This window comes from Nyctibius grandis, chromosome 10 (assembly GCF_013368605.1).
Source record: "Nyctibius grandis isolate bNycGra1 chromosome 10, bNycGra1.pri, whole genome shotgun sequence".
NCBI lineage: Eukaryota > Metazoa > Chordata > Aves > Nyctibiiformes > Nyctibiidae > Nyctibius > Nyctibius grandis.
Genome location: NC_090667.1, coordinates 13,239,573 through 13,254,687, shown reverse-complemented (window position 1 = coordinate 13,254,687; position 15,115 = coordinate 13,239,573). Strand labels below are relative to the sequence as shown.

The window sequence follows — 15,115 nt, the reverse complement described above, 5'->3', positions numbered from 1 at the left end:
CCCCAAAAAGTGGGGTTTAAACCGCCCCCAACCCCAGGAACGTGGAGGAGGAGCGGGACCGCTGGCGGCGCGAGGCCGAGGTGCTGGAGACCGAGAACTGGCGGCTGAGGGTGGAGGCGGTGCAGGAGGAGCAGGCGCTGGAGGAGGCTGAGAGGCACGTGCGGGAGCTGACTGCCCGCCTGCAGAACATAGAGGTACGTTATGGGGGGGAGGCATTTTGGGGGGACTCCCCCCTTCCCCCTGCAAAGAAAAGGGGGGGTTGGGCACCAATTTGGCAGCTTTTGCACCCAAAAAGTGAGAGGGGTCTCAGGAGCCCACGGTGGGGGCTGGTTTCTGCCCTGCCCCCCATTACTGACCCCCCCAGGCACAGCTGGCGCAGGCCCTGGAGTGGGAGGCCACGGCCCAGGAGCGGACGCTGGCACAGCGGGAGCAGCAGCTGCAAGTGCTGGGGATTGAACCGCTCCACCTGCTCAACGAGGAGCTCCAGGTGTGTGCAACGCCCCCCCGGGGCGTCCCCAACAACCCCCATGTCGCCTGGGTCCCCCCTCCGTGTCCCCATCCCCCCGCCTTGCCGCACCCTCCCCAGGACACCATCCGGGTGTTCTGCCACACGCAGCCGGTGCTGCCGCAGGAGCGGGGCCGGCAGCGGGGGCCGGGCCCCCTCCACATCCCCCCCGGCGATGAGAGGAGCCTCGTGCTGTGCCTGCCCGGGATTGGGGGGGACCCCACTTAATAGAGGGGGTTTTGGGGTGAATCCCCTTGATTTAGGGGATTTGGAGGGGCAAAGTTGAGTTTTTAGGCCCCCCCCAACCCTCCTGCCCGTCCCCCGTTGGCCACGAGCGCCGTGGTGACGTCTGCTCTGATTTCAGCTTCAACCGCCTGTTCCCCCCGGACGCCTCCCAGCAGGACGTGCTCAAGGACATCGCGCTGCTCCTGCAGGTGGGGGGCCCCCAAATCCCCCCTGAACCCCCAAATCCCCCTTTGAACCCCCTTCTGCACGTACAGAAGCAAAAATGTTATAAAAAGGGGCTTGTTTGCTAATAAACAGCTTCTGCTGGTTTCACATGGTATCATGTGCTGAGTCCTTTTCTCCGCAACCCTTCATCTCCTCCCAGCATCCCTCCTCTACTGCTCCCCGTATGCCCCCTGAACTGCTCCTGTTACCGGCAAATAGTACCCAATGAAACTCTCTAACCCCAATGACAGTTTAGAAGCCGACACTGGTTTATTGCAGCGCTGGGTGCACGGGGGATCTCTCCTCCTCGCATGCACACCCAGGGACAAAAGCTTGCTCCTTATATACAGAATTCCAAGAAGAGCCCACCCCTTCCAAAAAAAACCACTTCTGCATAACACGGTCTGTGCTGCATTAGGTAATGTCTTTACACACGCGTACTAAATTGGGGAAGGGGTCTGGGGTGGGCTCTGGGGGTCACAATCCCCCTTTAATCGTGCTTGTGCACAAGCGTGGTCGAGGCCTTCTTGTTTTGGACTTTCTCTCTCCTCTGACACAAGAGTTTATGAATCAAGTTAATTTAGACATCACAAAGTTCTCTACACTTTTGTCTTTTGACCCTTTTATAATTAGCAGAGACCTTTGTTTTTCTAAGACTAAGCGTAAACAGCATGAATCATTGTCTACTAGAACCTTGTTATCAATCCCATAAACAAACACTATCTACAAAACATGCAGTTTGCTTCAGAACCTATTGTTATTCTCTCTTATTCTAGCTAACAGGAAAATTATTGAGGGGAAAGTTTGTTCTGTGTAAAGGTAACACAGAGCAGGCCTTTTAGAGCCTCCTCCGAGGCCTGCTCCGAGGCCTGCTCCGAGGCCTGCTCTTGCTAACCCGTTGCTAAACCTGAGGCCTACTCGTGCTAAACCATTGCTGAACTGAACCGTCTGGTATCAATTCCCCCCTTTGGAAGCAGTTAGATTTATTATCTCACTACTTCCATATACTTTTCTCAATGATTCTCTTAACACAACCCACGCAGATCCCTAGAATAACTATCATCACAACTACATAAACTATTCCCTCTAACAACGCGGCTAACCATCCTTTTAGAGACAATCCACCTAATTCTTGCAGGATTTTGTGGAGCCAACTATTTTCTGCTGCATCCCTGATTGCCCTGCTGTCTTCTGCTGCTCTCTTCATTTTATCCAATTGCTCTTGCAGGTTATCAGTGATGTTTGGGATGTGGATGCAGCAGGGCTCTTTGTCTAACTTAAGGTATCCACACGCTCCTTGTTCTTTGACTAATAGCAAGTCTAAGGCCAGTCTATTTTGCAGAGTCATTTTAGTATTGGCTTGGATCTGTTTGTTAACAATTTGGAATCCCTTTTGAGGGGCTCTTGATAAAGATTCTACTTGCCACGTTAGATTTTCTATTAGCATCCGACTTTCTAAAGCCGTCAGTCCTGGTAGAAGGAACCTTTGAAATCCCCATTCAACTTGTGATCCCAGGGGACAGGCTGAGTGGCTGAAGGAGGAACTGGGCTGTTACACCAGTAAGATTGTTCATTCTACCAAACCCTTGTATCAGAGTTAGAATTAAGTTCTCATCTATGTCTGCATTGGCTTCTCCACCTGTATCAATTTCTGCATTTCCGAACATGACTGCAAGGGAGAGAACCCAGAACCTTGTGATCCCCGGGTTAGTCTTAAACGTAAAGGTCCCTCTTGTTTTACAGTCCGTTCTGGTGATGCGGCTGGTTTGATCCTGCTGTGATGTACCCATGGAGTGACTCCCTCGAGCTTGACAGCTGTGTAGGTGGTGAGCAACATGTGGAAAGGTCCTTTCCACTTCTCTTTTAGCGGTTCATCTGCCCACGTCCTCAGGTACACCCAGTCTCCAGGTTGGTATTGATGCACAGGCACATCCAGGGATAGTGGTGCGCTCACAGTGATGTACCTGTGGAGAGAGGACAAAACCTTTCCTAGAGAGACAACATATTCTTTCGGATGTTTCCCCATGATCTCAGGAGTAACTCCTGTTTCTGTCACCTGATAGGGTTTACCATAAATGATTTCAAAAGGACTAACCTTTCCTTTACTTTTAGGATTCGTAGCAAAGCTGAGGGTAAAGCACCCGACCATTTTATCTGGGCCTCTTGGCAAATTTTTACTCATCTGTTTATTTAAGCTTTGTTTCTTTTTTTTTTTTTTTAACTTTTGCACTTGATTGAGGTCTCCGTGTGGTATGGAGGTCCCATTTTACCCCTAACACTTCAGCTAAATTTTGAACAGCCTCTGCTATAAAGTGTGGGCCCCTGTCTGAAGATAGTCCTAGAGGTGTCCCAAATCTCAGTATTATTTGCTTAGGTAATATTTTTGTTACTTCTCTTGCCTTGTTGGTGCGACAAGGGAAAGCTTCATGCCAGCCTGTGAAAGTATCTGTCGTTACTAAAAGATACCGATACCCATTTTGCCGCAGTAATTCGGAAAAGTCTATTTGCCAAGAGTCTTCTGGATTGTTTCTTCTCTGTGTTGCTCCTGATAAAGGTCTCTGCTCGGAGGCGTGTTGGTCATCCCTTACTGACACTGTCTTGTTGCTTTGAAAAGTATCCCACAGGCCTTTTCCATGATCCCAGTCTCTGGGCCAACACTCCCAGAGCAATACGCAGTCTTGCATGTACAAATCAAATGGTTTTTCTAAGTTCGGGAGGCCCAGAGCTGGAGCACTCATTAAAGTCTGGTTTAGTTTTGCAAATGCACCTCTGGGTGCAAACAAGGAGGTTTTTTTGCAGAAAGAGCCCCGGGGGTGCTGATCGCCAGCGGCTGAACGTGAGCCAGCAGCGTGCCCAGGTGGCCAAGGTGGCCAATGGCATCCTGGCCTCTCTCAGGACTAGTGTGGCCAGGGAAGGGATCGTCCCTCTGTGCTCGGCACTGGTGAGGCCGCACCCCAAATCCTGTGTCCAGTTGTGGGCCCCGCACTTCAAGGAAGGTGTTGAGGTGTTGGAGCGAGTGCAGAGGAGGGCGACCAAGGTGGGGAAGGGTCTGGAGGGTCTGACCTGCGAGGAACGGCTGAGGGAGCTGGGGGGGTTCAGCCTGGAGAAGAGGAGGCTCAGAGGTGACCTTAGTGCAGTCTACAACTACCTGAAGGGAGGGTGTAGTGCAGTGGGAGTCGGCCTCTTCTCCCAGGCAACCAGCGCTAGGACAAGAGGACACAGCCTCAAGCTTCGCCAGGGGAGGTTCAGGTTGGCCATCAGGAAGCATTTCTTCTCAGCAAGGGTCATTAGCCATTGGAAGGGGCTGCCCAGGGAGGCGGTGGAGTCACCATCTCTGGAGGGGTTTAAGACAAGACCGGACATGGCACTTAGTGCCCTGGTCTAGTTGACAGGGTGGTGTCAGGGCAACGGCTGGACTCGATGATCCCTGAGGTCTCTTCTAACCTGGTTGATTCTGTGATTCTGTGAAAACAAAAACTGAACCTGGGTTTGCACTACCACCTGCTGGAGAAAGGCAGAGCTGCTGGATGGTGAGAAAAGAAAGCACGGTGTGTTTGCTCATCTTTCATTAATTTCTGAAAACTCATAATTCATTTCTGAGAACTCATACCACTCTCTCATGGTCATTTTAAAGTGGCACATGTCACCGTAGCACCTGAGTTCTCATCGCAGCCAGAACCTGAGCCTTATGTTCCCCAGCACCCACTTTTGCACAAGCCTTTATCATAGCATTCAAATCTGGTTCTCCTGGTCACGCTTCGATGATCTTTTGACAATCAGCATTAGCATCATCCCTAACGAGCTGCGTTATCAAAGTCTCTGGCAAATCCGCGTGAAAAACTTGTTTCTCAACCACCTCTTGTAACCTCTCGACAAAGGGTAAAAACGGCTCTTTGGGTCCCTGTCTCACGGTGGTAGACACACTTCTCAGTGAGGAAGTGTGGTCTGAATGATGGGGTAGTGAGGTGGATTGTGAAGTGGCTGAAGGAAAGAAGGCAGAGAGTGGTGGGCAATGGGACAGAGTCCAGTTGGAGGCCTGTGTCTAGCGGAGTCCCTCAAGGGTCGGTACTGGGACCAGCACTGTTCAATATATTCATGAATGACTTGGATGAGGGAATAGAGTGCACTGTCAGCAAGTTGGCTGATGACACCAAACTGGGAGGAGTGGCTGACACAGCGGAAGGCTGCGCAGCCATTCAGAGAGACCTGGGCAGGCTGGAGAGTTGGGTGCGGAGAAACTTAATGAACTATAAGAAGGGCAAGTGTAGAGTCCTGCATCTGGGCAAGAACAACCCCATGTACCAGTACGAGTTGGGGACAGAGCTGTTGGAGAGCAGCGTAGGGGAAAGGGACCTGGGGGTCCTAGTGGACAGCAGGATGGCCATGAACCAGCAGTGTGCCCTTGTGGCCAAGAAGGCCAATGGCATCCTGGGGTGGATTAGAAGGGGTGCGGTTAGCAGGTCGAGAGAGGTTCTCCTCCCCTCTGCTCTGCCCTGGTGAGGCCGCATCTGGAATATTGTGTCCAGTTCTGGGCCCCTCAGTTCAAGGAGGACAGGGAAGTGCTAGAGAGAGTCCAGCGCAGAGCCACGAAGATGATGAAGGGGGTGGAACATCTCCCTTCTGAGGAGAGGCTGAGGGAGCTGGGTCTCTTGAGCTTGGAGAAGAGGAGACTGAGGGGGGACCTCATTGATGTTTATAAATATGTAAAGGGCAAGTGTCATGAGGATGGAGCCAGGCTCTTCTCAGTGACATCCCTGACAGGACAAGGGGCAACGGGTGCAAGCTGGAACACGGGAGGTTCCGCATAAATAGGAGGAAAAACTTCTTTCCGGTGAGGGTGCCCGAACCCTGGCACAGGCTGCCCAGAGAGGGGGTGGAGTCTCCTTCTCTGGAGACATTCAAAACGCGCCTGGACGCGTCCCTGTGTGACATGGTCTGGGTGATCGTGCTCCGGCAGGGGTTGGACTGGATGATCCTTCGAGGTCCCTTCCAATCCCTGACATTGTGTGATTCGGTGATTCTGTAACTGGGATCCTACTGGGAGTGACTGGGACCACACTCGGGGCAACAGGTATATAGTGGGAGTGACTGGGATGACACTTGGGGTAAGTGGGAACATACTGGGAGTGACTGGGACCATGCTGGTGGTAAATGGGAAATACTGGGAGTGACTGGGACCATGCTTGGGACTACTGGGATCATACTGGAAGGGACTGGGACCATCTGGGTGCAACTGGGATCATACTGGGAGTGACTGGGACCATGCTGGGGACAACTGGGATATACTGGGAGTGACTGGAACCACACTTGGGGTAACTGGTGTCATACTTGGAGTGACTGGGATGACACTTGGGGTAAGTGGGAACATACTGGGAGTGACTGTGACCATGCTATGGCCTACTGGGATCATACTGGGAGTTACTGGGACCATGCTGGTTGTAAGTGGTGTATACTGGGAGTGATTGGGACCACACTGGGTGCAACTGGGATATTCTGGGTGTGACTGGGACCATGCTTGGGCCTACTGGGATCATACTGGGAGTGATTGGGAACACACTTGGGGCAACTGGAATCATAGTTGCAGTGACTGGGACCACACTTGGAGTAACTGGGATCATACTGGGATTGACTGGGACCTTGCTGGGGGCAACTGGGATCATACAGAGAGTGACTGGGGCCATGCTGGGGGCAACTGGGATCATACTGGGAGTGACTGGGATGACACTTGGGGCAACTGGTATCATAGTGGGAGTGACTGGGACCATGCTGGTGGCAATTGGTGTTAAAGAAGATTGGCAGAGTCTGGGTCTCTGGGTTTGCTGGTTTTATTAATCAACCCCCAAATCTCCCCCCTTGGAGTCCCCAAATGCCCCGAGAGCCTCCAAATTCCCCCAAATCTCCTCATTGACCCCCAAATCGCCCCAAACTCTCCAAAGCGCCCTCCTGACCCCAGATTGCCCAGATAAGGGGTGAGAGGGGGGAGGGTGTAACCCCAAAATAAGGGGGGAGGGAGGGAGCTGTGGGGAGAGCCTGAGGGAGTGGGGGGGGATGATCACCCTGGGGGGACCCCAAAAATGTGGGGGGGACCACAAAACAGAGGGGTGCTGAAGGGGGGGATCCCCAAAATTAATGGGGGGGGTTCACTCACTCTCCAGGCCCCCCACAACAGCAATAACACTGCTGCTGATTGGCTGGGTGGCCCAGGCCCACCTGCAGGCGGAGGCCGCGGCGCAGGAGCGGGCGCAGGCGCAGGGGGAGCAGCGGCGCCTGCACAACCTGCTGCAGGAGATCAAGGTCTCCCCAGCCACCCCCCGAGTCCCCAACCACCCCCCCACGTCCCCCGGACTCCCCTTTCACGTCCCCTTTGTGAGAGCCCCCCCTTTCTGTGGGGGGGGAAATAAATGGCCGTGCAAAAGGCGAGTGCCCTCATGTCCCCAACACCCCCCATGTTCCCCTGGGCCCCCCTCTCATGTCCCCAACACCCCTCTCCATGTCCCCCCCCACAGGTGCCCCCCCCCGTCTCCAAACGCCCCCCTGGGGACCTCAGGGGCCAAGCGGCCGACCCGCAGGCGCAGCTCGGGGGGCGCCAGGAGCGGGTGCGCGTGCTTGAGGCTGAAAACCGCGACCTCCAGCACCAGGTGGAGACCCTGCAGGGGGAGCACGAGGCCCACGAGAGCCACCTCGCCCTGCGCCTGCAGTGAGTGTGTGCCCCCACACCAAATATCGGGGTGCCCCCCCAAAAGTGGGGTTTAACCCCCCCAAGCCCAGGAGCCTGGAGGCGGAGCGGGACTTCTTGCAGCGCGAGGCCGAGGGTCTGAAGAGCGAGATCCGGCAGCTGGAGGCAGAGGCGGCGTGGCGGAAGCGGGCGCTGGGAGAGGCTTAGGGGTGCGTGCGGGGGCTGGCTGCCCACCTGCAGGACACAGAGGTACGTTATGGGGGGGGCATTTGGGGGGCACTCCTCCACTTCCCCCCCGGTGACAAGAGGAGCCTCGTGCTGTCCCGGCACAGGATTGGGGGGGACCCCACTTAATATAGGGGGTTTTGTGGCGATTCCCCTTGATTTAGGGCATTTGGGGGGCAAAGTTCTTTTTTTGAGGGGCAAAGTTGGCTTCTTGAGGGCCAAAGTTGAGTTTTTGAGGGCCAAAGTTGGGTGTTTGGGGGCCAAAGTTGGGTTTTTGAGGGGCTAATTTGGGTTTTCGAGGGGCAAAGTTGTTTTTTTGGGGGTCAAAGTTGCATTTTTGGGGGCCAAAGTGGGGTTTTTTGGCTCCCGCCCCCATGGGGGTGAGGTCGCGGCTGGGGCTCCCCCAACCTCCTGAGCCCCCCCCAAAGCTGGACACCCCCCCCACACACACTGCGATGGGGTGGGCAGGGCAGGATTTGGGAGGGGGGGTTGGGGGGGGCCTCCTCAAGGAATGGGGCTGTGGGGGGCTCCCAGTTTGGGGGGGGCTCATGCAAGGAGGGGGGTGTCCCAGTTTGGGGGGAGGGTCCCAGTTTGGGGGGTGCTGGACCGAGGGGTTCATGCAGGGTACGGGGTGGGCAAGATGTGGGGGCAAAAGCGAGGGCTGCGATTGGTTGAGGCTCGGCCAATCAGCGCGCGGCGCTCGGCGGTTTAAAGGTGCCCGGGGCAGAGCGCGGTGGCAGCGGTTTGTCCGGTTGCTGTGGGCGCGGCTACGGGCGGCGACACGGAGACGGCCGGTGGCTCCGACCGGGACCCCGACCGGGACCCCGACTCCGGCCCCGCCGCCCCGGCCCGACCCGGCGTCTCAGCGGCCACAGCAGGTACGTTATAACCAGGGGCGTTATACCGGGGGGTGGGGGGACTGTTACCGGGGTGCGGGGTGGAGTTACCGGGGCCCCGTTCCCCAGTAAATCACACCCCCCCGTCCCCCCAGCAGCTCCCCGGGGGGGTGAGTGACAGGGGACACCCCCCACTGCGTCCCCTAGTGCCCCTCAACGAACCCCCCGTGTCCCCAACCCCCCCCATGTCGCCAGGGTCCCCCCTGCCATGTCTCCCGTGTCCCCGTGGTGTCCCCAGCTCCCCCCTCGGTGTCCCCCAGGCCCTCCCTTGCCGTGTCCCCATGTCCCAACTGCCCCCGTGGTGTCCCCAACAACCCCTCGTGTCCCCTGAGCCCCCCTCCTGTGTCCCAAACCAGCCCCCCATGTCCCCTGGGTTCCCGTCCCATGTCCCCAACACCCCCTGCAGTGTCCCCAACCACCCGCCCATGTCCCCAGCTGCCCCTGTCATTCCCCCAATACCCCCATAGTGTCCCAAACACCCTCCCCATGTCCCCCTGGGCCCCCCTCCCCATGTCCCCAACCCCCCTCTCCATGTCCCCCTCACAGGTGCCCCCCCTGCCTCCAAACGCCCCCTTGGGGACCTCAGGGGCCAAGTGGCCGACCCGCAGGTGCAGCTCGGAGGGTGCCAGAAGCTGGTGAGCATGCTTGAGGCTGAAAACCGTGACCTCCAGCACCAGTTGGAGACCCTGCGGGTGGAGCAAGAGGCCATCGAGAGCCTCCTCGCCCGGCGCCTGCAGTGAGTGCGTGCCCCCCCCCCACCCCCAAATATCGGGGTGCCCCCAAAAAGTGGGGTTTAAACCCCCCCCAACCCCAGGAACGTGGAGGAGGAGCGGGACCGCTGGCGGCGCGAGGCCGAGGTGCTGGAGACCGAGAACCGGCGGCTGAGGGTGGAGGCGGTGCAGGAGGAGCAGGCGCTGGAGGAGGCTGAGAGGCACGTGTGGGAGCTGACTGCCCGCCTGCAGAACATAGAGGTACGTTATGGGGGGGAGGCATTTTGGGGGGACTCCCCCCTTCCCCCTGCAAAGGAAAGAGGGGGTTGGGCACCAATTTGGCAGCTTTTGCACCCAAAAAGTGAGGGGGGGTCTCAGGAGCCCACGGTGGGGGCTGGTTTCTGCCCCGCCCCCACTACTGCCCCCCACAGGCACAGCTGGCGCAGGCCCTGGAGTGGGAGGCCACGGCCCAGGAGCGGACGCTGGCACAGCGGGAGCAGCAGCTGCAAGCGCTGGGGATTGAACCGCTCCACCTGCTCAACGAGGAGCTCCAGGTGTGTGCAACGCCCCCCCCGGGGTGTCCCCAACAACCCCCATGTCCCCTGGGTCCCCCCTCCATGTCCCCATCCCCCCCCCTTGCCACCCCCTCCTCAGGGCACCATCCGGGTGTTCTGCCACACGCAGCCGGTGCTGCCGCAGGAGCGGGGCCGGCAGTGGGGGCCGGGCCCCCTCCACATCCCCCCCGGCGACGAGAGGAGCCTCGTGCTGTGCCTGCCCGGGATTGGGGGGGACCCCACTTAATAGAGGGGGTTTTGGGGCGAATCCCCTTGATTTAGGGGATTTGGAGGGGCAAAGTTGAGTTTTTAGGCCCCCCCCAACCCTCCTGCCCGTCCCCCGTGAGCCGCGAGCGCCGTGGTGACGTCTGCTCTGATTTCAGCTTCAACCGCCTGTTCCCCCCGGACGCCTCCCAGCAGGACGTGCTCAAGGACATCGCGCTGCTCCTGCAGGTGGGGGGCCCCCAAATGCCCCCTGAACCCCCAAATCCCCCTTTGAACCCCCTTCTGCACGTACAGAAGCAAAAATGTTATAAAAAGGGGCTTGTTTGCTGATAAACGGCTTCTGCTGGATTCACATGGGATCGTGTGCTGAGTCCTTTTCTCCGCAACCCTTCATCTCCTCCCAGCATCCCTCCTCTACTGCTCCCCGTATGCCCCCTGAACTGCTCCTGTTACCGGCAAATAGTACCCAAGGAAACTCTCTAACCCCAATGACAGTTTAGAAGCCGACACTGGTTTATTGCAGCGCTGGGTGCACGGGGGATCTCTCCTCCTCGCATGCACACCCAGGGACAAAATCTTGCTCCTTATATACAGAATTCCAAGAAGAGCCCACCCCTTCCAAAAAAAACCACTTCTGCATAACACGGTCTGTGCTGCATTAGGTAATGTCTTTACACACGCGTACTAAATTGGGGAAGGGTCTGGGGTGGGCTCTGTGGGTCACAATCCCCCTTTAATCATGCTTGTGCACAAGCGTGGTCGAGGCCTTCTTGTTTTGGACTTTCTCTCTCCTCTGACACAAGAGTTTATGAATCAAGTTAATTTAGACATCACAAAGTTCTCTACACTTTTGTCTTTTGACCCTTTTATAATTAGCAGAGACCTTTGTTTTTCTAAGACTAAGTGTAAACAGCATGAATCATTGTCTACTAGAACCTTGTTATCAATCCCATAAACAAACACTATCTACAAAACATGCAGTTTGCTTCAGAACCTATTGTTATTCTCTCTTATTCTAGCTAAAAGGAAAATTATTGAGGGGAAAGTTTGTTCTGTGTAAAGGTAACACAGAGCAGGCCTTTTAGAGCCTCCTCTGAGGCCTGCTCCGAGGCCTGCTCTTGCTAACCCGTTGCTAAACCCGAGGCCTACTCGTGCTAAACCATTGCTGAACTGAACCGTCTGGTATCAATTCCCCCCTTTGGAAGCAGTTAGATTTATTATCTCACTACTTCCATATACTTTTCTCAATGATTCTCTTAACACAACCCACACAGATCCCTAGAATAACTATCATCACAACTACATAAACTATTCCCTCTAACAACGCGGCTAACCATCCTTTTAGAGACAATCCACCTAATTCTTGCAGGATTTTGCTGAGCCAACTATTTTCTGCTGCATCCCTGATTGCCCTGCTGTCTTCTGCTGCTCTCTTCATTTTATCCAATTGCTCTTGCAGGTTATCAGTGATGTTTGGGATGTGGATGCAGCAGGGCTCTTTGTCTAACTTAAGGTATTCACACGCTCCTTGTTCTTTGACTAATAGCAAGTCTAAGGCCAGTCTATTTTGCAGAGTCATTTTAGTATTGGCTTGGATCTGTTTGTTAACAATTTGGAATCCCTTTTGAGGGGCTCTTGATAAAGATTCTACTTGCCACGTTAGATTTTCTATTAGCATCCGATTTTCTAAAGCCGTCAGTCCTGGTAGAAGGAACCTTTGAAATCCCCATTCAACTTGTGATCCCAGGGGACAGGCTGAGTGGCTGAAGGAGGAACTGGGCTGTTACACCAGTAAGATTGTTCATTCTACCAAACCCTTGTATCAGAGTTAGAATTAAGTTCTCATCTATGTCTGCATTGGCCTCTCCACCTGTATCAATTTCTGCATTTCCGAACATGACTGCAAGGGAGAGAACCCGGAACCTTGTGATCCCCGGGTTAGTCTTAAACGTAAAGGTCCCTCTTGTTTTACAGTCCGTTCTGGTGATGCGGCTGGTTTGATCCTGCTGTGATGTATCCACGGAGTGACTCCCTCGAGCTTGACAGCTGTGTAGGTGGTGAGCAACATCTGGAAAGGTCCTTTCCACTTCTCTTTTAGCGGTTCATCTGCCCACGTCCTCAGGTACACCCAGTCTCCAGGTTGGTATTGATGCACAGGCACGTCCAGGGATAGTGGTGCGCTCACAGTGATGTACCTGTGGAGAGAGGACAAAACCTTTCCTAGAGAGACAACATATTCTTTCGGATGTTTCCCCATGATCTCAGGATCAACTCCTGTTTCTGTCACCTGATAGGGTTTACCATAAATGATTTCAAAAGGACGAAACTTTCCTTTACTTTTAGGATTCGTAGCAAAGCTGAGGGTAAAGCACCCGACCATTTTATCTGGGCCTCTTGGCAAATTTTTCCTCATCTGTTTATTTAAGCTTTGTTTCTTTTTTTTTTTTTAACTTTTGCACTTGATTGAGGTCTCCGTGGGATATGGAGGTCCCATTTTACCCCTAACACTTCAGCTAAATTTTGAACAGCCTCTGCTATAAAGTGTGGGCCCCTGTCTGAAGATAGTCCTAGAGGTGTCCCAAATCTCAGTATTATTTGCTTAGGTAATATTTTTGTTACTTCTCTTGCCTTGTTGGTGCGACAAGGGAAAGCTTCATGCCAGCCTGCGAAAGTGTCTGTCGTTACTAAAAGATACCGATACCCATTTTGCCGCAGTAATTCGGAAAAGTCTATTTGCCAAGAGTCTTCTGGATTGTTTCTTCTCTGTGTTGCTCCTGATAAAGGTCTCTGCTCGGAGGCGTGTTGGCCATCCCTTACTGACACTGTCTTTGTTGCTTTGAAAAGTATCCCACAGGCCTTTTCCATGATCCCAGTCTCTGGGCCAACACTCCCAGAGCAATACGCAGTCTTGCATGTACAAATCAAATGGTTTTCCTAAGTTCGGGAGGCCCAGAGCTGGAGCACTCATTAAAGTCTGGTTTAGTTTTGCAAATGCACCTCTGGGTGCAAACAAGGAGGTTTTTTTGCAGAAAGAGCCCCGGGGGTGCTGATCGCCAGCGGCTGAACGTGAGCCAGCAGCGTGCCCAGGTGGCCAAGGTGGCCAATGGCATCCTGGCCTCTCTCAGGACTAGTGTGGCCAGGGAAGGGATCGTCCCTCTGTGCTCGGCACTGGTGAGGCCGCACCCCAAATCCTGTGTCCAGTTGTGGGCCCCGAACTTCAAGGAAGGTGTTGAGGTGTTGGAGCGAGTGCAGAGGAGGGCGACCAAGGTGGGGAAGGGTCTGGAGGGTCTGACCTGCGAGGAACGGCTGAGGGAGCTGGGGGGGTTCAGCCTGGAGAAGAGGAGGCTCAGAGGTGACCTTAGTGTAGTCTACAACTACCTGAAGGGAGGGTGTAGTGAAGTGGGAGTCGGCCTCTTCTCCCAGGCAACCAGCGACAGGACAAGAGGACACAGCCTCAAGCTTTGCCAGGGGAGGTTCAGGTTGGCCATCACGAAGCATTTCTTCTCAGCAAGGGTCATTAGCCATTGGAAGAGGCTGCCCAGGGAGGCGGTGGAGTCACCATCTCTGGAGGGGTTTAAGACAAGACCGGACATGGCACTTAGTGCCCTGGTCTAGTTGACAGGGTGGTGTCAGGGCAACGGTTGGACTCGATGATCCCTGAGGTCTCTTCTAACCTGGTTGATTCTGTGATTCTGTGAAAACAAAAATTGAACCTGGGTTTGCACTACCACCTGCTGGAGAAAGGCAGAGCTGCTGGATGGTGAGAAAAGAAAGCACGGTGTGTTTGCTCATCTTTCATTAAGTTCTGAAAACTCATAATTAATTTCTGAGAACTCATACCACGCTCTCATGGTCATTTTAAAGTGGCACATGTCACCGTAGCACCTGAGTTCTCATCGCAGGCAGAACCTGAGCCTTATGTTCCCCAGCACCCACTTTTGCCTTTATCATAGCATTCAAATCTGGTTCTCCTGGTAACGCTTCGATGATCTTTTGACAATCAGCATTAGCATCATCCCTAACGAGCTGCGTTATCAATGTCTCTGACAAATCCGCGTGAAAAACTTGTTTCTCAACCACCTCTTGTAACCTCTCGACAAAGGGTAAAAACGGCTCTTTGGGTCCCTGTCTCACGGTGGTAGACACACTTCTCAGTGAGGAAGTGTGGTCTGGATGATGGGGTAGTGAGGTGGATTGTGAAGTGGCTGAAGGAAAGAAGGCAGAGAGTGGTGGGCAATGGGACAGAGTCCAGTTGGAGGCCTGTGTCTAGCGGAGTCCCTCAAGGGTCGGTACTGGGACCAGCACTGTTCAATATATTCATGAATGACTTGGATGAGGGAATAGAGTGCACTGTCAGCAAGTTGGCTGATGACACCAAACTGGGAGGAGTGGCTGACACAGCGGAAGGCTGCGCAGCCATTCAGAGTGACCTGGGCAGGCTGGAGAGTTGGGCGGGGAGAAACTTAATGAACTATAAGAAGGGCAAGTGTAGAGTCCTGCATCTGGGCAGCAGGATGGCCCTGAGCCAGCAGTGTGCCCTTGTGGCCAAGAAGGCCAATGGCATCCTGGGGTGGATTAGAAGGGGTGTGGTTAGCAGGTCGAGAGAGGTTCTCCTCCCCCTCTGCTCTGCCCTGCTGAGGCCGCATCTGGAATATTGTGTCCAGTTCTGGGCCCCTCAGTTCAAGGAGGACAGGGAACTGCTAGAGAGAGTCCAGCGCAGAGCCACGAAGATGATGAAGGGGGTGGAACATCTCCCTTCTGAGGAGAGGCTGAGGGAGCTGGGTCTCTTGAGCTTGGAGAAGAGGAGACTGAGGGGGGACCTCATTGATGTTTATAAATATGTAAAGGGCAAGTGTCATGAGGATGGAGCCAGG

General features: G+C 54.6%; 1 protein-coding gene and 1 pseudogene across 1 annotated transcript in view; both read left to right on the top strand.

Moving 5' to 3' along the window:
- The window catches only part of LOC137668055 (rootletin-like), a 43,183-nt gene extending 35,345 nt beyond the window's left edge, over positions 1-7,838 (top strand). The window contains exons 26-33 of the mRNA XM_068409351.1: positions 38-194; positions 365-487; positions 587-699; positions 870-939; positions 6,909-6,924; positions 7,125-7,249; positions 7,462-7,652; positions 7,724-7,838. Of these exons, the coding sequence (XP_068265452.1) occupies positions 38-194; positions 365-487; positions 587-699; positions 870-939; positions 6,909-6,924; positions 7,125-7,249; positions 7,462-7,652; positions 7,724-7,838 (910 nt within the window). The remainder of the gene's footprint in view (positions 1-37; positions 195-364; positions 488-586; positions 700-869; positions 940-6,908; positions 6,925-7,124; positions 7,250-7,461; positions 7,653-7,723) is intronic.
- A 392-nt stretch (positions 7,839-8,230) lies between these two features.
- LOC137668053 (DNA-binding protein RFX7-like) overlaps positions 8,231-15,115 on the top strand; it is a 31,303-nt pseudogene continuing 24,418 nt past the window's right edge.